This window comes from Cardiocondyla obscurior, linkage group LG07, assembly GCF_019399895.1.
Source record: "Cardiocondyla obscurior isolate alpha-2009 linkage group LG07, Cobs3.1, whole genome shotgun sequence".
NCBI classification, from domain to species: Eukaryota; Metazoa; Arthropoda; class Insecta; order Hymenoptera; family Formicidae; genus Cardiocondyla; species Cardiocondyla obscurior.
The window spans coordinates 3,628,331-3,650,936 of NC_091870.1; the positions used below are offsets into that span (position 1 = coordinate 3,628,331).

General features: G+C 36.3%; 1 protein-coding gene across 8 annotated transcripts; it reads left to right on the forward strand.

Annotated features, from left to right (window-relative positions):
• The first annotated feature begins 78 nt into the window (after positions 1-78).
• Positions 79-21,402, forward strand: Pnut (septin 7-like protein pnut). 8 transcript variants are annotated; one of them, XM_070659084.1, is made up of 13 exons: positions 79-269; positions 1,632-2,462; positions 2,912-3,058; positions 3,637-4,128; positions 7,622-8,090; positions 9,668-9,875; positions 9,953-10,205; positions 10,445-10,634; positions 10,723-10,888; positions 11,726-11,767; positions 12,531-12,666; positions 12,846-13,009; positions 14,618-16,787. In XM_070659084.1, the coding sequence occupies exons 4-13, from the start codon at positions 3,727-3,729 to the stop codon at positions 14,775-14,777; spliced, it is 2,190 nt and encodes a 729-aa protein (XP_070515185.1). In that variant the 5' UTR covers positions 79-269; positions 1,632-2,462; positions 2,912-3,058; positions 3,637-3,726; the 3' UTR covers positions 14,778-16,787. The 8 variants fall into 8 exon arrangements, with proteins under 8 accessions (XP_070515185.1, XP_070515186.1, XP_070515190.1 ...); XM_070659085.1 differs by having other exon boundaries at positions 1,684-2,462; XM_070659089.1 differs by lacking the exons at positions 79-269; positions 14,618-16,787 and adding an exon at positions 18,163-21,402 and having other exon boundaries at positions 363-2,462.
• Positions 21,403-22,606: the final 1,204 nt, after the last annotated feature.

The following is a 22,606-nucleotide window of genomic DNA, read 5'->3' on the forward strand; positions in this document are numbered from 1 at the left end:
ATCATATCGCTGTCAAAGACGTCGAGGCGGCCGAAGCCCAGCCGAAGCCGTCGTCCGTCAGAGTAGTCGAGGTGTCGGTGGTCCCACATTCATATTCATCACTTGGTGGCAGCAGCTCGTTGAATCTCGTGTTCTTGCGTGTCACGGGTGTCTCTCGTGGGTGTGTGGGATGTGAAGAAACGTACTAGTGGCCGTTTACCTATCGTTGTCATGAACGAGGATGCTCGAGTTCCTGTGACGCCTCGGCGAAGTGACGATGCAGCGTAGTGGTAAGTAAAAAATAGGAAACGAATCGTTATTCCGGGGAGATTTTCCTTCCTGTACGTCTTTCTCTCGCGAAAGACACGGTAAGAGACAACGTCGACCATTTTGAGAACCGCCGAATTTTGTCATTAATTCGACGCAGCCGGTCGATATGCCGCGTACGACCTAACCTACCAATTTATTCGTTTAACCCCCGGATGGCAGATGCCTCGATAGCGACGTAATTTAACCATAACAGTTTATTTCTGGCGACGTTGAGAAGGAAACTCTCACTCAAAGTATCAAGCATAATATATATTTGTATTATTTATATCATTTATTTCTCGAAAAGAGTAGTTTGTACAAAGAACTCGCATGTGTTGCATGACTGCAACATATAAGGTTTTAGAGGCTCAAAAGCTTTATTATTTTATAGCTAATCAGCATGGTAAAAATGTTTTTTATATAACATTGAAACATTATTCTATGGAAGTAGACATATAATTTTTGCCTGACCCCCAGTTCTTTTTTTTTTTTTTTTTACAAGGTTGCACATGTATGTACATGTATTGTAATTTTTAGTATTTGTAGGAATAATATGTTAATGAGGTTTCAGAAGAAAAATAATAAAACACAAAAGACATATTTTTAGAGTATTAGACTGACATGTATATTTTTTACATATTACAATACTTGAAGTGTTATATGAATCTTATTTTGATGCCAAATATAATCTCAACCACAAATTGGATTTAATTTTCTGTTTGTTGGATATACATTATATATATTACATGATATAAATGCAGGCATTTTCTACACGGCCTTCCTGATAAATTACTGATAACATTTTCAGTCGCTTACCCTGGTATAATACTAGTGCATGTTAAAACTGTTGTACATATGCAGATATAATTCAAGTATAACATTAAATGGAATTATCTTGAATACTAGAATAGATGTTTTTCTTAAGATGCAATAAAATACATTGAAAATTTCACAATTTGATTAATTTATATATTTATATTAAATAGTTATTACATCAATATAAGTGTACACTAGCTTTAACATGTATACCCCAGTGCAGCCGACGAGCGTAATTAAAAAAAAAATATTAAATATATATTTTATGTGTGGAAATTGATAATTCTAACATAACATTTATCTTTCTCCTTCCTTCCTCGTGCCTCGGACAATTCTTATTCCTTATCATTTTCGCTCTTTATTGCCCTTATCGCAATATTAAAATCCTGCTTTCTCTTTCCTATGTCCATCTTCCATCTACTTCTCTGTTTCCGGTGCTACATGGGCGATGGACTGCGCGGGCAATTCTGATGACAATGACTGCGACGATGTCATCGGCGTCACGATCACCTCGGATGTTACGACAGCGGTGAGTCTTTATTTTCCTTTTTCTAATAATCATACATTTTAATCGTCGAGACGTTAAAGCGTTCGCTACTCATTCGCTTGTGCGAGCCTCAGCTTGAATCATGTATACGGGCACGATCTTGATAGTACGGTGCTCTTATGACCAATTAAAATCACAAAGCAAGTACAATTGTCGGCATACTTTCTAATAAACGCTCTGAAATAACAAGCGTTACGTTAAAACGAAGACAATTGCAATCAACGACGGCGTAATAACGTCGTAAAATCGTGAGCACGCTTTCGCTTAAATCACTTGGCTCTGATTGTTGTTTCGAAACGTCAGTCATCGCGATGTACTGACGCATGGAATTATTGTGTTACATTATATACTACGCCTTCAACGTATGCGTTATAAAAAAAAAAAAAAAAAAAAAAAAAATGTATATGCGTGTGTAAATTATGTATGTACGTATATTTTCCTAATTTTACGAGCAACGAAAGCAAGTGTTTTGCCGTCCAAAGCCCTTTGATAAAGGACCGAAAATATTTCCGGCAATTCGATGAAATGTTGTAATATCGGCGCTCGGTAATTCATATTTGCTTTCGTGCTTTTTACGTTCGGCCGACGGCGCTCGAGTCAACGCGACCGACGATCGTGATTGGTGCCCGTCCATAGTTTCTCTCTCCGTCTCACTCGCACCCGCGTCTCTTCGCACCCGCAGCAGCTGCGTCAGGCGTGGTCGTCGTAGTTCATCTGAGGCGGACACAGTGATAGTTTCGTACGTTTGTTGTGTGGCTCGTCTCGACAACGCAGCACTGTGAATTGTGGCATCTTGTTCTGTGACGGACAGGTATACCCGCGTTCGCGCAGCGTATTTCTTATCTTCTTTTTCTCTCTGTCTTTCTTGCCTTTTTCTCTCTCTCTCTCTCTCTCACTCTCACTCTCACTCTCTCGCGTGCCTGCTTTATTTCTGCGTCAAAAACGCACACGACGAACCGTGTTTCTCAAATGAGAGTGAAAACGCTGCTCCTGACCGGCTCGCCGACGGCGTGAATCATCGACAACGCCGGCTTCTTGGATCTCCAAGACCCACGCAAGTTCAACGCGTCCCTCTCTTCTCGCTCTCTCTTGTACCCACGCGTACTCGCATTCGCTGATTCGATCCATTTCACGTTTCTCTCTCTCGCTTTTTCTCTATCTATCTATCTATCTCTTTCTCTCTTCTCTCTCTCTCTCTCTCTCTCCCCTTTTCCTTCTTTCTACGAACTCTCTCTTTTACTCGTTCTCTCTTTCTCTTAGAAAACAACCCCTGTGTTTCGTGCACGCAGCGAACGTTGACAGTGCAGATAGAACGGTGAGGAGCATACCCGCAATATCTCGATCTTAAGACGGAACAAACACGCCGAGTGTATTCGTGTGTCATGCTCCACAGTGGTTTTGTTTAAGGTATAATCTTAGAACGATAACTGAAACAATGAACGTCGGTAAATTCTCGAGATAGCCCGTGGCTTCGCGTGGCAAAGTATACATTCGAATCCGCGTTTTCTGGTTGCCAATTGACGCGAGCCATCCCACGTAAGCTCGGCCAGCTACCGATGAAATCGAAACAAGAAACACTTGTCGCCGTCCGATTATTTCACGACGCGTAAAGCGAGCCGAGATAGATCGCTCTTGTTACACAGTACAATTCTCGCAACGATATACAAAGCCCGGCTCTATCGCGCGTATCAGCTTTCGGCCTGTTTCACTAGTTTCACCAATCGTAAAAGCTTTACTTTTCCTTGTTCTTCCTCACCGCGCTATCTCTGCCAGTATTAAACATACACATATGGTATATCAATCGCAATCGTATGCATCGGGAACTCTCGGCACGTAAAAGTTTCGCGCGTTCACTTTTCAACTGCAGACAATTAAATATTATAATAAATATTAATTTTTTGTTTCTTTTTCTTCTTTTTATATACGAACTCTGGAAAATGTGAGCCGAGCTCGTTAAACGTACAACTGTCGATTTTCAATTTAAGGGTTAAATCCCTCGCGCGAATCTCCTGCGGGAGGGGCGAGTGGGAGAGAAAGAGAAAGAGAAAGACTGTCCCCCCGCGTGGTGAGAGAGCATGTCGACGACGGAGAACCAGAACGGTACCGCGGGCGGCACGCAGAGCAACGGCATCAAGACCCTGCTGCCGACGTCGTCCTCGTTGTCAACGACGTCTTCCACGACGCCGGGCGTCACGCCGTCGTCCGGCGGCCGCGTCGGCCTGTCCAACAACAGCAACACTTCGTTCCTGTATAGCAGCAGTACGATGCTGAGCCGGGAAAAGGCGCGGCAAGTACCGCCGCCGACCTTACCCAAGTACACGTCGAGCTTTAACGCCGGTTCGAACAACGGTGGCACGGCCGAGCGGCTCGGCAGAGACCGCGAAGCCGGCGGCAGCTATAGACTCGCCAGCCTGGACAGACTCGCATTGAGACAGAGGATACTGGACGGAGAAAAGGCGAACGGCGAGCCCATTTCGGTAAGCGAGACAGCGGAGACCGTCCGTTTTTTGCGATATATGGTGCATTCCAACGTTGCACATACACAGCCGACGCCGTGTAATCCCGCGCCCGATCGAGCGCTTTAGCCGTTTTACGAACGAAGGAGAGAAAATGATATTCTTTAATGATAAACTGGTAGATCCACGTTTAAAGAGAAAGAAATGTTTCAGACCAGTCGTACGTTCCCTTTTAGATGGAAATGCAATTCATCGAGATAGACATAAAAGTTCTGTATATTACTTTGAAAACATTCGCAATAACAATTTAGAGATAATGGAGAATTTTCGCAACTTTGTACGTGAGATACGGTAAATGAAAAAGGGGGTCACGCGACCTAATCTCAATCGCTCAGATTTCGTCTTCGTTGCCGTCGTCTTCGTTGACCCTACCACGAACACTTGTTCAGAAATAACGTAGCGTGTTATCTGTATCCTGGAATGGTAAACGATACAGATTTGCAAAAACTCTTTATTTGTACTCTCTAATTATTGTTACATTGTGACAAAGCGAGTAAGAGAAGCGCCGTGAGAAACTCGAGCGTTAGCCTTTAATGTATCAAGATCGTTGCTATCTTTTTCTTGAGCCAATGTACTTTTTATTACCTTCTTTAAGATATTCTTTTGGTATGCACACAACGAATCGTGATTCGATAACGGTTGTCTCTACTTTTATCGTTAGATACGTGCTTTTTCACTTTTGTAAACGCTTCAGGGAGCTTGCGAGATGTTCTTTATACCCCAGACTTCTGAATAGATTTTGATGTAAAACCGATTCTTGCTTGAGAAATGTAAATCTCAATATTAAATTTGTTTTATATTTTAAGACATATGCAACAAGGAGGAGTGATATTAAACTTGAAAAATTTAATAACGATTTGCAGTATAAATGTGTGATTTTAAATGTTGAAGCGATCACTGAAGAGTTGATCGAATTGTGCTTCGTGGCCGGCTTCTCGGTCTTTCCAAGAGAAAATAAAATATCCCTCTGACAGGGATAAAAAGGAAAAGAATATATAAAGACGATAATTGACACAAATAAACTCTCAAGTATAATGGGACCTAAGTTACTGCCAACGAGAATATAACCATCTCTTCCGCTTCCGCGTCGTCGCGCACGTTCTCTCGTGTCTCGTGAACCAGAAGATTCGAGCGAAATAACGTTTTGTGAGACTTCTCTGTATTGACATACCAAAAGAATATCGATCGAGGCTCGCAGGAATAAGACTTGCGAGTATTCTCCCTAGTTTTTATCTCGGGAGAAATTGGTATCATATTTCTCATTAACATGATAATTATAATACAATGGCAAAAGTATTCAATTGTTTCTGACTGATTTTGTTCGGCGGTTGTTTCTAGACTGACGTAGCTGACTCTGTTGGAATTGAGGAAGCATAAAGCATCGTTTTAAAAGTTTAAAGTTCTCGTTACCCATTGCGTGCTTGCGATGCATTTTTCACAAAATCGATTTAAGTGACTCCCCCCAATGATTCGCCATTTGGTGGTAGGGATGGCAGCGATCAAACTAAGAGCTAAGAGAGTATTGACCCCCTGCGGCGGGGGTTTCCAAGCTTGAGAACCAACTGCGAAGGGAGCAAAAGGGAAAAACGCAAGGCTCTGTAGGTCGCGAGTTCGAAGATAATCAAAGCCGGGGATAATGACGATCGAAATTGTGGCGAATAGCCTGGGAAAATACGCGTGCATTTTTAACAGGCAGTTATTTAATGAGATTATTGAAAAATATAGAGATGGACGAACGTGAAATCATGTACATACAAATGCGTAACGAATAAAGTTCGGCTGAAAGTTTATTCGACTATAATAAACTGAGCCGCAACGTTTTAAGCTACAGAGCGCTGCTTCTTCCCTTTGGTTTCCCTTCTGCTGCACGCATGAAATGCTTTCAAAGCGCAATCGTTCGTACATTGACTCGACGGAACGATTGCACCGAATGAGGCGTCAAGTAAGATATCCCAATAAACTTCGAGAGGGCGAGAATCTTTTTTTATCTTTGTAAGAATTTCGTACTTAACGTAATGATTTAAGACTTTTAAGCGCAGGAAATTTAGTAACGAGATGTAATTTTATTTTAGTAAATTACAGTTCGGTAAAAGTTCGAAAGATCGTAGGACTGAGAATTTAGGTTCATTGACAGGAACTTAACTACGTGACGAAAACCAACGACGTGGTAGTTTTTTTTCCTCTTGACCTTACGCACGCTGCATTTAGTTCCCATGTGTACACTCTTGAGATTCATTTGCATTCTACAATCGGCCAAGTGTAACGGAATTGCCCGCATACTTATGGGATTCCCTTTTACGTCTCGAAACGCTAAACGATTACCATTTAAGTGAATCTTTATTTCTAATTGCATAAGGCAACTAGAACATTTAGTTACACTTTACAAGTTTTTTTTTTTTTTTTTTTTTATAACTTGCACCATGGAGTGCGTGTCGTTCAATTCAATAATCGAAGTGTGAGCTATAATTAAGAACGAGTTTCTCCTTAGGAAATTTTATTACAATTGCCTTAAAATAGGTGCATTAGATTCCAAGAGAGAAGCAAAAGAACTAAGGGTGTTGCTTGAGGATTAAATTTTATTACGGCGCGAAACATTACCGTCTTGATTTTACGACAGCTTGAATTAACGCTAACGATGCGAATACCGTGCAGGGTCGAGAAAACGATTTGTACATTTTTCCTCATCCTTCGCTTCTTTTTATCTATGAAATTAATTTTTCAATAATAATATAAACTAAAAGCAAAAACGTTCATTAGAATTATATCGGTAATTAAATAGTAGGTTGACATAAATATGTCATAATCTTTCGTAATTGTAATCCAACGGATAAATAAGTTCTCTTCTCACATTCTTGCAATAAGAATGTGAGATTAATTATGTATTCCTTCTCCGTCCGCCCCGTCTTAGTCTTGGCGACAATTTTGCTATCTTTTAAATAACGGTCGATATTTGACACTCCGCCTACTTCCGACCGGAAGTGTGTAAGACTGCGGTAGCGGAAGCCACTAACGTCGTTAGTTGTACAATATCGACCACCTCTCCACAACGTAGTGTAGTAATGCAATTTTATCGCGACAGTGAGCTCACTCGCAAACCTTTGCGAAATCAACGTCTTACAGTCGTATAATGCTAATAATAATAATGCACGAAATCGTCGTTGTATTTATCGACAATCATATCACAAAACAATATTAAGCTGTACCGCAAAATGGCAAGTTCTGAAACTGTGAGTTGCGCCTCGTTCTTGTTCGTAGATAATTATATTATACTCTTAAGAAAACACACACACACACGCACGCACGAGCATATGCGTTGAATTTATGCAACACGGCTAATACAAGACTGTAAAATATTGATCTGAATATTGGCTGAAAATAATTGATACAAAGTATTTGATTCTCGAAGGGTTAACGCCCTTAATTATTTAATTGTTTATTAATTTTTTTTTCGCAGATTCAGACGAAACGTGAGTTATTCTTCAAGGGTGACAACATAATCTCATCGCCGTCGGTGCCGTCCGTGCCGCCGCCCCAGCCGCCAACGCAAGCTCTCGGTTCTCAAGTAAACAATTCCGTGGCGAACGCCACGACGACCAGCAGCCTCACATCTCCGAACACGGCGCCGGTGTACTCGAGCGGAGCCCTGGCCGGGCTCAACACAAAGCCACGACTGCCATCCGCAACGGGGACAACGACAATCTCGAACGATGCCTCGGAAGACAGCAACAGGCGCGAAACGGCGCGTGCCGCGTTATCCTCCAAAGAGGACAGTAACAAGGAGGCTAGTCTGATGCACCATGCGCGACCCACCCCGCCCACCAAACCTAAAGAACTCGATGGCTACGTCGGCTTCGCGAATCTTCCCAATCAGGTGTACAGGAAGGCCGTGAAGAAAGGCTTCGAGTTCACTCTCATGGTAGTCGGTAAGTGATCGCTTGGCAGTAATGATAATTTTAATAAGTTGTTCGTGCGAGTCAATTACTTTCAGCGAATCCCAAATGTGCGCAGTCTATTAAATTTAAATTATTTCTCATTACTTATTGCAAGGTATGGTTTGGCTGTAGGAATGAGTACTCTCGAGAGCTAGGCTAATATTAATGAAATGTGCAAATATACATATATAAGCATTTTTTCTTTAAAGCAACGCCGAATGGGTCGATAAGATAATTGCGATAACTGTGAAAGTGTCTCGAAGTCTGCTATTGAGGTCGAGTCTCTATTTACATAAGAAAATATATCTTATTTCAGGGAGCGCACTAACTTTCAAATGAAACATGGTATATGGCGATCCAGTTTGATTTTAAATGTTTTTTTTTTTTTTTTTTTTTTTTTTTTTCTTAATGTTTATTGTAGTCAATTTAAAAAAACAAAACGTTTTAATATGAATACGTTGTCTCGAGATATAAGTAGGGAAAAGTTAAGTAGACAGAAGAATGTGCCGTTTGAAGGCTAAAATGCATATTATACGATAGTATTACAGGGAAAAATAACAATCGTCTTGCGAGAACTGACCCAGGCTTAAGAACAAAAGAATCCGTTTCTCTGGTAGTTGCAGCAGTATTCCCATTTCGTCAGGAATATCATGTCTCAATGTGCAGCCTACCATCTGCCGAGCACGTGCGAGCTTTTCTTTTTTTTTTTTTTTTTTCTCTCTCTCTCTTTCGTTCATCAAGGCTATCGCCGAAGTTCAGCGGTTCTCACGTACAAAATACGCGTTCGCATACGCTTGATTTTAATTTTTACCAATTGTCGAAGTCTCTCTCTTCATCGATCTTATCAGTATTCTAATTTTAAGGCTTTTGCGGTGAAGGACGTTTTAAGAATTCAATCGGAGTATTCGAAAAGAAAGTAATAACAAAAGTGCTGACCGTCAATCTTAACTTTTTAGCGGGCGCGTAGAATTTTCTTTTATATCCCAGATTTTTGAAAAAGTTTCAGATTTCTAAACGCTTTTTTTGTATAAAATTGATTTTTATCAGGAAAATGTTAAAATTAAAGGTCTGATGGTTATTTATATTTTACTTCTTACGTTTCAAACTTTGACGTGCTCACCGTAGGATTTAACAAAGTTCACGGGTGCAAAAGTGTTATTGACTGCAGAGAAATTTGAGGACGTGGTCTGCTGCGCGTAAGGACTATTATTAGCCAGCATATAAGCGGGACCATTCCTCCATAAATAGAGCGATTCAAGAGCTTACCCTTGACTGAAGATGTGTAGGCACTGCATTTTACCTAGTTCAAGGTTCGCGCATTAAAAGGTCACGTCATTCGTTTCAGTTATCGAATTTATTTAACTACGAACCGTCTTAAAAACAGTCTAACATCGGGATACAGTAACCCAATACCAGCATTTCTATATTACTTTTTCGGTTGGTTAAAAATTAAAAGACGCTATTAGATAAAAAATATTAAAAAAAATGCTATTATTTATTTTATTAAATTATTCTAAGATAAAATGTATTCGTCAAAACGTGCTCTAACATCTTTTTAATTTTAACAGGGGAATCTGGTCTGGGAAAATCCACTTTGATCAATTCCATGTTCTTGGCGGATATATACAGCGCTGAATATCCTGGACCTAGTCTCAGAATTAAAAAGACAGTCGCGGTGGAAACCAGCAAAGTGCTGTTAAAAGAAAACGGCGTCAATCTCACTCTCACGATCGTCGATACTCCCGGGTTTGGTGACGCTGTGGACAACAGTAACTGGTAATAATATATTTATTGATGAAAAACCGTTAGAGGCTCTGTTTTTAACTAGTAATAAAATCAAATTTTTTATTTAGTTGGGTGCCGGTAATCGATTATATTGAGTCGAAATATGAGGAATTTCTTAACGCGGAATCTCGCGTGACGAGACGGCAGATCCCAGACAGTCGAGTACACTGCTGTCTTTACTTTGTCGCACCCTCTGGACATGGACTGAAACCACTGGATGTGGAATTTATGCAGCGTCTTCATGACAAAGTTAACATTATACCAGTTATTGCTAAAGCAGATACCATGACGCCAGATGAATGCGCACATTTCAAAAAGCAGGTATGATTTGCTTATATTTTTTTTACATTTTAATTTTAAGAACGGAAAAAGAAATTAATTAATTTTTCTAAATTAATAGGATGTAAAAGTAATGCATCGTAATATCAAAAGTTATACTTGTATAAACTTACTTTAAATTTTAAAAAGATTCTTTATCATATAAATATAAAGAAATATATTTTAATATATATATATTGTTTTTTCTACATTATTTATTCATTTACTGTCTCGTTTTTCAGATTTTGAACGAAATTGCACAGCACAAAATAAAGATCTACGAATTCCCAGAAGTTGAAGAAGAAGAAGATAACAAACTCCATAAATTATTAAGAGACAGAGTGCCATTTGCTGTCGTAGGGGCAAATACAGTCGTCGAACACGACGGGAAAAAAGTACGAGGAAGAAAGTATCCATGGGGAGTTGCAGAAGGTATGTACGGATTTCTAAATCGAGACAATTGGGAAATTTATATTGTTAAAAAAAAGAAAAAAAAAAGTAATTTTATTTATAATTATAGTTGAAAATCTGGAACACTGCGACTTTATCGCGCTCCGAAACATGGTAGTAAGGACGCACGTGCAGGATTTGAAAGACGTGACGAACAACGTACACTACGAGAACTTCAGATGTCGTACTTTAGCTGGCCTAGGCGTAGACGGCAAACCAACAAAGGCCTCGAATAAGTAAGTACAATTTAAGCAATTTCTCATTACATTTGATTACTGCATTAGAACAATTTTATCAAGAAGTAGATATTGATATAGATAAATCGAGCGTCATAGTTAAATAAAAAAATTTTTTTTAATAAAAAAGAAAGAGAGATGAACAAAATATGTAACCTAAATTCACTTTGATTCGATCATTCGTTATTACACTCAAGTGATAAAAATTATAGTCTTAAAGGAAGTATTCTTAAGATATGATAGCTTCTTGGTCTCTCATACTGCGTAATGCGACCCAATTTATTAATTTACCTGCCCCCGATGATGGAGCATTAATATTATTGCCGGATGTGACAAACGTAATAGGAACGACTACTTATCTTTTTTAGTTAAACTCGCTCTTATTGTTATGGCGCTCGCTTTCTCTTTTCAAAACACGAGCAAGGTTGTTTGTTACGCTGAGTTTGATTTGAGCACGCAGGGTGTATCGGCACCCTCGACTGTGTATGCGTGAAGAAATGATAGTTTATCTCGAGCTATAGTATTATCAATAATACGACGCCATGGTTCTTGCGAGTCGATTGCGTGTACTGTTCGAAACATGCTTGTGTCACACAGTGCATTTCCACCTTTACATTTTTTTCTGATCGTCCTGAAGAGATATCAGTGAAAGGTTGTGCATGCAAACTGCCCCATTGACTATCGCGCTCGGATTATTTTAGCGTATTTCGGTCGCGAACTATCCGTAGACTAGACACGAGAACGCTGCCGAGGGAGCGGAAGGGATGAACCTACCGACCAACCCTTCGACAGCGTATCGCCCGTGCGAATTTTAATGGTGAATTTCTTATTGGTCAGTTTGTGCCCTCCTGGAGTGATGAACAGTTTCATGACGGTGTGGTAAGTCCTTTAATAAGGCTCAAAAGAATATGGTTTTGTGTGCACAAGCCTTGTCGAGTTTCGAAACTTTTGATCTTTCAGTCTAAGAGGACTCACTGCGCGTTGTATCATAAAATACGTGACGAAAGTGATAAAATGTAATGAACGAACGTTGAAGAAACTTAATGAAACAGATATTGTATAAAATCGACTAATTGTAATATTATTTCTAAATTTAAAAAAAAAAAAAAAAAAAAAGGAAAGAAAAGAAAAGAAATTAATTCTGGATTTGTATAAATGTATATTTTATATTGTTCAATTCTTATCTAATTCATATATTGAGAAACGAGCAAGCGCTTACGTGTGATATGCTCAGTGAGCTCTCTAAATATCCCATGCAAATTATTGTACGATGTTTAAAAAGAGATAAACTAGTGCATTAGTATTTCTGCATTAAACGTCACATGATTTAGGTTTGCTTCATACTTTTATATTTATGCTATGTGCGTTTCTTTTTTTTCACATTAGTTACTTTAGCGCAACACCTAACAATCAGTTATCTTATAAAAAGAAAAAGTATACCTAATTACTAATAGTAGAGCTAACGAAATTAGTGACAGTAGTGCCCTCATTAAGAATTAGTTACGTATGTACATACATACAGCTACGTATCAAAATCACTTAAATGTCACCCGCGCCCTTCAATATTCATATTCATATGATACGATATTTGATCTATTCCCAATTTATATATTTTAGTTTGAATGTATTTGAATCTTTATAGGAACCCGTTGGCGCAACTAGAAGAGGAAAAACGTGAGCACGATAACAAAATGAAGAAAATGGAAACTGAAATGGAACAAGTTTTTGAAATGAAAGTTCGCGAGAAAAGACAGAAGCTGAAGGATTCCGAAACAGATGTAAATGAAATATATCGATATTATTATTTTTTATTTAATGTTGAGATTATAAATTACACATTTATTTAGTATTTAAGAAAATAATTTCTTATTTGATTGACTTTTACCTTTAATTCATTCTATTAAATGTAATTATTAAAATAACTTTAACATCGAGATAAGAAAATTCCGGAAAACAGTTACAGAGAAGGCACGAGCAAATGCGACGCTCATTAGAGCAACAAGTGCGTGAACTGGAAGAGAAAAGACGAACGTTCGAGGCGGAGAAGACTGCCTGGGAGCAGCAAACTGGCCACAGTATTGAAGAATTACGTAGACGCAGCTTAGAAGCGAATTCAAAAGAGTAAGTAATCAACCCCATCAAAAATTAAAAATGTTTTTGCTACTTTTACACGTTTAATTCTTTATTTTATGTATTAAGGAAGGTAGACGTTGTTTTTCGCACAAAATTATTTGTTAGAAATATTTTCATATTCAGTCTTATTCTTTTCTGTTTCATTATTATCAATATAATAATTATTTTATTCGCTAACACGAACGGTAAACAAAGCAGTTATATATCGCTTGATCGCTTGGCCGCTTAATCGCTAGTGATTTAGTTTGCTCGGAGCTGTTTAAACGTTCAGTTTGACTGACGCAAAAAACATTCGGCGCATTTAGAGCCTGACGCTTAATAGCCTTCTCATAATATTGTATTTTACCACTATATATTTCTCCAGAGATTATTTGTCAAAAATGAAGTGAAGTTTATCGTTATAGTAGACTCTTATCATGAAACTCATTTGATTCTATCAAACAAATTTCAATTAAAAGAGATTATAGAAGGATATATCACAATGATATAATCGATATAAAGTCACTATTATGAATAAAGTACAAAATAAATAAATTTTTTTTTATTTTTTTAATTCTTAAGTAAAATTTACAATGTTTTTGTCAAGAAATTCTTGGAGAGAAATTTATAACTTAATACCTAAAAGAAAGAGTAAGTACTTATCGTATATGGTACATGGATTTCGCTCATGCTGTAGTTATTTCACAGTTGCTAATATGTGTCTGGTTTTTGATGTGCAATTTAATATTTGTCGCACCACAATACATTCCATTTACGCTTGACATTTACGACCCTTCACGTCCCGATCACTTTCACGAGACTTGCACTAATGAAATAATCGTTATCAATTAAACTCGAAGATTGCCGTCGCGTAAAGGATTTTATTTTACAATTTATATTCACGCGATATTATACGCACATGTATACGTCACGTCTTCCAATTGCATAATTATATCGTGCACTTGGTGTTGAATGTGGCTATTTAATTTTATCTTACAATAAGACAGACACTTGGTTATCGTTAAACGTGCGATATTCAATGTTTCTTACTTAAAATATGGGCAACACGTTTATCGTTTCAAAGCCACAAAGGCATTAGAGTAACAGATTTTCTTATATTAATTGGATCAAAATTTGATGAGCACATTCAACGCTAAATTGCCGTAATACATTGCTATACCGTTCCTGTAGAATTCCGTGGAATTCGAAACGGGCTACAGATCCAGCGAAAAATGTCGGTGTTCTTCAGAGCACCGTTAAGTAGGACTCCTTAATTAAGTTATCGCGCGGATACACGTAGTCTTAAGTTTTTCGCGCGGGGGTTTATTATTTTTTTTTTTTTTTTTTTCTTTTTTCTTACGTTCAGGTTCCTGTTTCAACTTTCTGATAAATGTACTTATCAGATAAACATACATTTATCTTTATTTAAAAAAAAAAAAAAAAAAAAAAGGGGGGATAAAGATAGATATATGATTATCTGATAGACGAAATTACCGAAGAATTGGAACAGCCTACCCTAAAAACTTGCTATCTCTTTCGGATGTACGTTTATCGAAAACAAAAAAGGTTTTTTCTCCTTTGTGTGTATACCATATCGGGGTAATCCTCCTGATCTAGGACGGGATCGATGTCCTCCGAGGGATCTGGAGGCGGCGGGGGTACGTTGAGGGGATCCCGTGGGATAAGCAGCCTCCTTCGCCGTCACACCAGTTTCAAATCACCTCAAGAGAGCCCCGCACAGATACAGCTTGTCATACAACATCCTGAACACCCTTAGATCGTCTCTCAGACTGCTCTCGCTCGCTCGCTTGCTCGCGAGATCCGCATATCGAGATCGCCGCTTAAAATCCTGGTTTCACCCTTATCAACCCTTATCCGCGGAATGCCTCGTCTTCTGAATAGCGACAGGACCATTCGAAGGAGTTGTTTCGATCGGTAGGAATAAGAATGAAAATAATTTCAACTAATCAAAGACTCGAAATCAAAATGATACAATTGTGAGGAAAGTCTGGCATTTTCGTGAACGTTATATATCGATCACTTGAATAAGGGTTGAGAAGAGTCTCATACTTGAGAAGAATAAGTGCTGCCTATCTAAATAATTTATCACGTTTAGCAATGATTAAAGGTGGAAATTAAGAATTTAATTGATCGGTTAACTTTCAGAGTTGCACCTGACGTTTTATAAAAATGATGTATTTTTGACATCGGTTTTATATTCGGCATTTGCAATCTTAAACAATTAATTTAGCCTTTAAAGACTATTATAGTGAAGACGCCAAAATAATTTATTTCTACATATGTAATCGTTTTGTTTTTAGACTTGGTGATTTTAATCAGTTTTGTTTTGATAAACTTTCTTAATTGATTTCAAACTTCTGCAATAAGTACGTTTGATAATTACAAATATATTTCAACGATTATCATGATAAGCTGCACTTACTCTGTTTAAGATGCGTGTGCGTGCTCTCGTCAATCCGTTCGATACATATCGTAATTCGAGCGAGTGTATATTTCTAGCAGCCCTCAAATCTGTAACACATGTCAACACGCGAGATCGTGTGTTAACAAACGTAATACGTAATAAATCTCTCTACTATTTTGTACTAGAAATCGTTTTGCATTTGCTTCGCTCGCTATCGCATCTCGCGAAATATTCAGTCGCTACGACGAACACCTTGACGGGAAATATTACGTACAAATTCGATGTACATTCAACCCTGCACCGTGAAAAGTAAGATTAAAGCGTTCTAAAATATATCGAAATACATTTCACATGTCCCAATTAATCACACGTTCTACTCGAATTTTTGTGTTAATTTAACATAAAGCAAACACGTTGAAAAGTAACACGAATAACATGTGAGCATCTAACGCAAAAATTTTACATTTAGTAACCAAAGCTTGTGTTAAATTGATATATGTATAATTTTAAGTGTATAAACTAAAATATTACATTAGTTTAACATTTTAATTTGAAATTAAAATGTTAAATTGATACGTTTGGCAGGAATAAGACGATAGAAAACAGCGTTTTTTTTTTTTTTTTTAATAACGTAAGAAATATTTCAATTGAACATGTGATTGTTATAATGAAAGAAGTAACACGTGTGCGCGCGCGTATGTGGATGATTGAGTGAGTAAATACACAGTTAGCTATATAATTTTGACATTTTTACTTTAATAAATCTTAACATTATATGTAAGATTATTGAGTGTAAGGGGACAAAGTAATGTACTTGTCTTCGCATGAAAACGTTATTCTTTGAACTCACGTTCATACGTGCACACGTGTGCTTACGTTTTTAAATATTTTACCGCGTAGCGTATAATGAAGAATTTTCTTTTTCTCGCTGTCGGGGAATATGATGTATTCGTATAAGTTACGTTTTTTTTTACGCAGTAGAAAAGAACCTTTTGTTGTTTTCTATTGTTTCGTTCCTGCTAAATATATTAATTTAATATTTTTATTTTATTTAATCATCAATGAAAGATTTGTTTTTTGCATGTTAAAGTGACATCGTCATCTTTCAGTGACATTTAACATTATACATATATCAATTTAATATATACTTTTATTATTAAATGTTAAATTTACGCGTTTTAATTTATCATCTATTTTTATTATTTGTGTCACGTTTTAATATATTTACTTTTTATTAAATTAACACAAAAGTTTAACTGAATAAATTGGGATATGTAAAATTGTGTTAAATTTTAAGTACATATTTTTTTTTTTCTTTTAGTTTAATTTTAATCTCGATTTAACGCTTATTTTTTTATCTTCTATCAGGTTTATATCGCGGTACCAAAGAAAAAGCAGAGATAAATTAATCCGTCAGGCAAAATTTTTACAAAAAAAAACGTTGCCATTTTTGTTGGCAAAAAATGTGTCTTGATCGTGCGGTAAAGGGTTGGCACAAAAAATAGTCACTTTGTTAGCTCGCGCGATTCTCGATGAAGTCAAACTGATTGTAAACTCTAAGCAAGCTGTCGGTCTCATCCGTTTGATTTAAACACTCACACCCTCGTTTTTCTGCCCATCGCTTTGTGATAACAATTGCTCAAAAGTTTTTCACTCGTGAGTTAGATTTATGAGCACTACGTTCTAAATGTTTGCATTTCTCGACGAGGGCTCTGCGAAATGCGGAAAATTAATCCCAAAGAGAGAAAGCAAAGACAGCTTGGTAGAGGATGTAACCGCCTATTATTAATAATTACATAATGCAAATTATATATATTGTTAATTTCATAATCTATAACCTTTTATTATCACGTACTTTTGCAAATAAACGCAATGCTTATCTAAAACTAGTTACTAACTGTTTTTAATTCTTTAAATTGCGATTATTTAGCTTGTTAAAACGTGCGAAGTAATGAGAGAAAATTTGCGCCGAAGAATTTCACAATAAAGATTCAAGGTAGAAAATAAACATAAAAATGTATTATTAAAATGCGAAAATCTGCAGTGAGAATAAATGTAATTTTTCGTTGTACTTTACCATGTGACAGTTAAAAAGAAAAGAAAAAAAGGTCAGACATCCGCACACACAAACACACACATGTAATAATACCAGCATGTCCACTCCCTGATCGCGAACCGGAGACGAGTTCGAAGCATGGTGTGTTTTCGCATGAATAGAATTTTTATTCGCAAGATATTTATTTTGCATTACGGTCAATAACAATAGGCGTAGAAAATTTTTACATAACTTGTCACATAACGTTATACGTGACAACTCGTGTATGCCTCGGGCAAATTGTATTAAGACCTCGACGTTTTCAGATCTCGATTTGCCGCATATTTTCTCTAGAATAAGACGTATTTTGTATATTTGTGTATTACATGTATTGTATTATCACATTATTTCGAGACACCTAAAAATTTAGTACAAAATGTAAAACACATCGTTAACTTTACTATGATTTGAAATTATTCTTTATACCTGTATTGTAATTGGATTTAATTTTTTGATGGAACTAATCGGGGGAAAAAAAAAAAAAGTTAAATTCAAAATTGCCACTACAAATTGTCACTTCCGCTGTGTAGTCTTTGTCTGCCTTCGTCGAACATCTCTTGTAACGATAATCGGAAAGCGTCGAACGATGTGCACAGGATTCGCGCAACATGGACAATAATATATGAAAATTCTCCTTTCCAGGACTGTCGACGGTAAAGATAAGAAGAGCAAGAAAAAGGGTCTCTTCTAATTATATCGATCGGCAAGAAAAACAGACAGCGAAAAAGAGCAGGCAGGTGTACGATTCCATTTCGGCGTGATTGTTGTACTTTGGGTCATGCTGTTTACCGATGAAGAACACGAGTTAAGTAGTCCCGATTAACGGTAGGCTTAATTTGCGCACAATGTATTTAATATTACGAAAGAAACGACGATCTCATCGCCTGCTTGAACGTTAATCAGTGAAGCAACCTTTCAGAGTCAAAACCTGAGGATTGATGATGAGGATGTATTAAATAGATACAATAGAGAAATCCGTAAGCGAAAAGTCAAGACGCTCTGGCAAGGTACAAGGTTCGGTTTCTGGGATCAGCCTACACTGATGCTCCATTAATTTACATAACCGAGAGTGCGTACATCGTAATGGGGAAATTGGCTGATTAGAGAGTATCGAGTATAAGATCGACTAGTAAGAAAGCAGTTTGCGGTATTCTCGTTGATACGCATCGTCCTGGTAGATAATTATACAAGGAATAATCTGCATTTTGTTTTATCGTTCAAACGTTCGCTACATCTGATTAATGTGAAACTACAGATAAATGAAAAAGAAACGTTAAAACTTACGGCAAGAGTGTCTGCCTGCGCTGTTTCACGCCTGCTATTCAATATCCGAAAGGTGGAGAAAGGAGATGAAAAGAGATAACAAAGAAATGCACAATCATCATTTCGCACTCATTAGCGTTCAACCATTTACTTCACGAAACAACTGTACAAAATAAAATTTGTAGGTATAATTTTTTTAAAAAGAATGTAACTTTCGTACTTTTCCTGGACGCGAATTAGCTCTGTTTAAGCTTATGTATCTGTGTAACGAGAGCATCATGTTCGCCGTCCTCTGCCGATCATGTTTATACGTATGTCAGTTTTTATTACAGGTCATAAGTTGAGAATATTTATGCCAATATCTTGCATTTGTATACTAGAGCTTATGCCTCAAGTCTTAGATAAAGATAAAGGAAACAAAAAAAAAAAAATAATTTTATTTTAGTTGCATCGAATACAACGAGAATTCAATTGATCACTTTGATGTTTTCAGATTTATGATTTCGATAATACTAGTATGTGCGCTAGTACTACCTTCTCACCAATTTAAGAAAAAGTTATTCGATGCAATTCTTAAATATTCACAGAAAACATGAGTTTGTTTTCTTATGTTTCTTATACATCATAGCGTATCCGCTTGGTTGCACAGCTATAATTATAAACTCGTCGTTACAAAAAATCTGTATATGTATATATATATATTTTTTTTTTTTATAATTAATTTATCAAGAGAATCTTAAAATTGAGCAACGTTAAATGTTAAACAATTATAAAGAAATCTAACATGAAAATTGATTGAGCTATATATTTCAATTTATATAATAATCAGAATTTTATAACGAAGTAAGAAATTTCTAAAGGATCAATTTTCTACAAATCAAGTAAAAATAGCTTGTAAGAAAAAAAAGAAAAAATCATAAAAATAATTCTACTTTTACCGTATTATTACACAAGTAGAGCTACTTTTTGCAGAGGGTAGGCTGAACATGATACCGTATAAAAATAGCGGCCATATATAAATGCGTGTGTCTGTGTGTGTGTGTGTGTGTGTGCACGAGCGTGCGTGCCTGTGTAATGAGTAAAAGAAAACGTTAATATACGTCTAATTGATATAAATGTATGTACACGTATGTTATGCCTTGTAACAGGCGCGGGAGATCGATTATGACAAACGCAAATCATTATATTTAAAAAGAAAATCAAGATACGTTGGACCACTGCGATTCAAAACGGTGCAACTTTTTCCTCTTATCTAGTAATAAGGCTACTTGAGATATTTTCTTTAGTTGACGATCAAGATTTACTTCCAATACAATAATTTTTATAGTTACGGTGTTATTATACTTTAATTTTGAATTGATATATCGAGAGAGAAAAAAAAAACAAGTTTTCTTGCAGCATGGTCGACAGAAATGCCGTTGCTAATCACTGACAGTTAATTATCGATTATTTTAATCGGCACTTAGTCGAAGTGAGCCTTATTGACGTGCCATCGATGTTTATACGGACAAACGTTTTACACGTATAAATGCACCCCGTTTGAAATCAGTCCACGCTAACACGTTTACAAGCTAAGGCAATTAAATTACTTGTGTGCCAAAACGAATGAATAAGCGAACATTTTATAAGGCTATCTCTTTAATCACCGCCAGATAAAGCATACGGTATTCTCTTCGAAAACATTTTTCTAATATTCAAAAAGTTTAGAAATAACGCACTTGATTTAGCATTCCCTTGACGAGTATTTCGAAAAAATATGTAACATTTCTAAACTCTGAAAGTAATCGATCTTGTTTCCTTAATGGATAGATTTAGCAATTTAACGACATAATTTAACGTAATTTATTGTACAATCTCATTAGAGATTCGTTCTTTCTAGTTATATTTCCTATTTTACTTATTTTTAACTTTTGTTTCCAGAAAAAATGTGAATACATTTATTTAATATTGAACACTGAAAGTGTAAACAAAATTAATTAATTTTATCTTAAACAAATCTACGAGACAATGAAGAGGCCAGTAAAAATTGTTATTTAATGATTATTTGTTACTTTCTCAATAATGTACTTTTGTCACGTTTGTGTTCTCGTTTTTTTTTTCTTTTTTTTTTATTTTACGAGGGGAAAAAGTAAGAATGAGAAAAGAACGTACGCTACATTCCTACTTTGTATGGACTTTTTATTAGACTTGCTAGCTCAAACGCATTTAATTCTTGCACCCGTTCGCATATTGACGCAAAACGAAGGATCAAATAATTTATAATACTTTACAGAGAGTGTTCTATATTAAACTCAATAAACACGCGGTCTAAATAAGTATAAGACATGCTATTTGTATGCGAGCTTAGTGACAAAAATTTTTAGAAAATTGGATTTGAAATTTTCAAGAGAAGCTTATTGTACCATCGTAGCGATAGCAATGCAATTAAATACCCAAATTGATTACAATGCTTAATTTTTATTCGATGTCGGTGGGGATGTTTTTCGATAAGTTTCTCCTGGAATATTCTGTTATTTCGCAGGTGTTGGCGAGGACCAACTATTTGATTGTACTTAATTGTCGCCCAAAGCCGCCTGATAACGCTTTTTTTTTTTTTTTTTTTTTTTTTTCTTTTATTTTCCCTAACTACGCCAAGGACGATGTCGAATTACAACGAGGGATTTTGCATAGCGCTACAAAGGCCAATTGGATGTTATTGATAAATCGTGTATTCCATCCTATCTATGAATGATTAACGTGATAATGTGTTTAAATGATTATACATAAGATCATTACCATTTCGTTCGCTTCAGGATAGGAAAGAGGAAAATAAAAATAAAGGACGATTAATGAAATAAATAGACAAAAATTATATTTTATCGTGCCAGACGAAAACCAAAGCTGCCGCCACTAATAGTAGATCAGTTGTAATTATGACTCATTATTGTATCGCGACGAACACCTTCAAGTATGTATCTAAGTAAATTATATATATATATATATATATATATATATATATATATATATATATATATATATATATATATATACACGAAAGATATGCATATTAATATTTAATGCATCCTTTTTGATAAAATTAAACTTTGTTTTATAGAGAATAAGATGCATTATTGTCTAAAATATTTGAATAACAAGAATCGAGCGAGACGAGGGAACACGAGATGGAGCTGAGGCCTCCAAACTGATCCCACATCGCTGGCGAAGGCCTGCATTCTAGGAATTCCTTCTTTCGGCCTGCTTTTACTATTTCTCAACATTAGCCTGCTGTAGAAACTACGCCGAGGAATGGCTCGTGTAACGGAAAATAAAGAATGCCAAGATATTAAATACTTATTTATACGCGCGTGTAATTTACACATATACGAGCGCTCGCGTGTCGTCTATCAGAGAAGACGACTATCTTTGCTTTCATAATTAGCTTCTTTTTACGTTGCATTCTTTCGTAGTCGAAAACATTAAAGATAAGAGATCGTGATTAATGGAAACTCTACAATTAGTGAATTGATTAAGTCAACAATTATAAAGTTAATTTTTTTTTAATTTGAATATTGATTTTTAAAGTTTAAAAGATTTAAAATACGTTTTGCAAATATAATATATATATATATTTTTTTTTTTTATTTTTACCAAAAATTTAGTCAATATTTTGATAGTAAATAAAGAAAAGGATAAAATAAAACTCTAAGATTACCAAGACGGTGACAGATATATTCGACATTTGAAGAATTTCCAATGCAAATAATCGCGGGTTCAAACATACAGCTAATTTCGAAGTCTGAGGTTTATTGTCGATTACATACATTGTTGGTTTTTGTGACTTTTG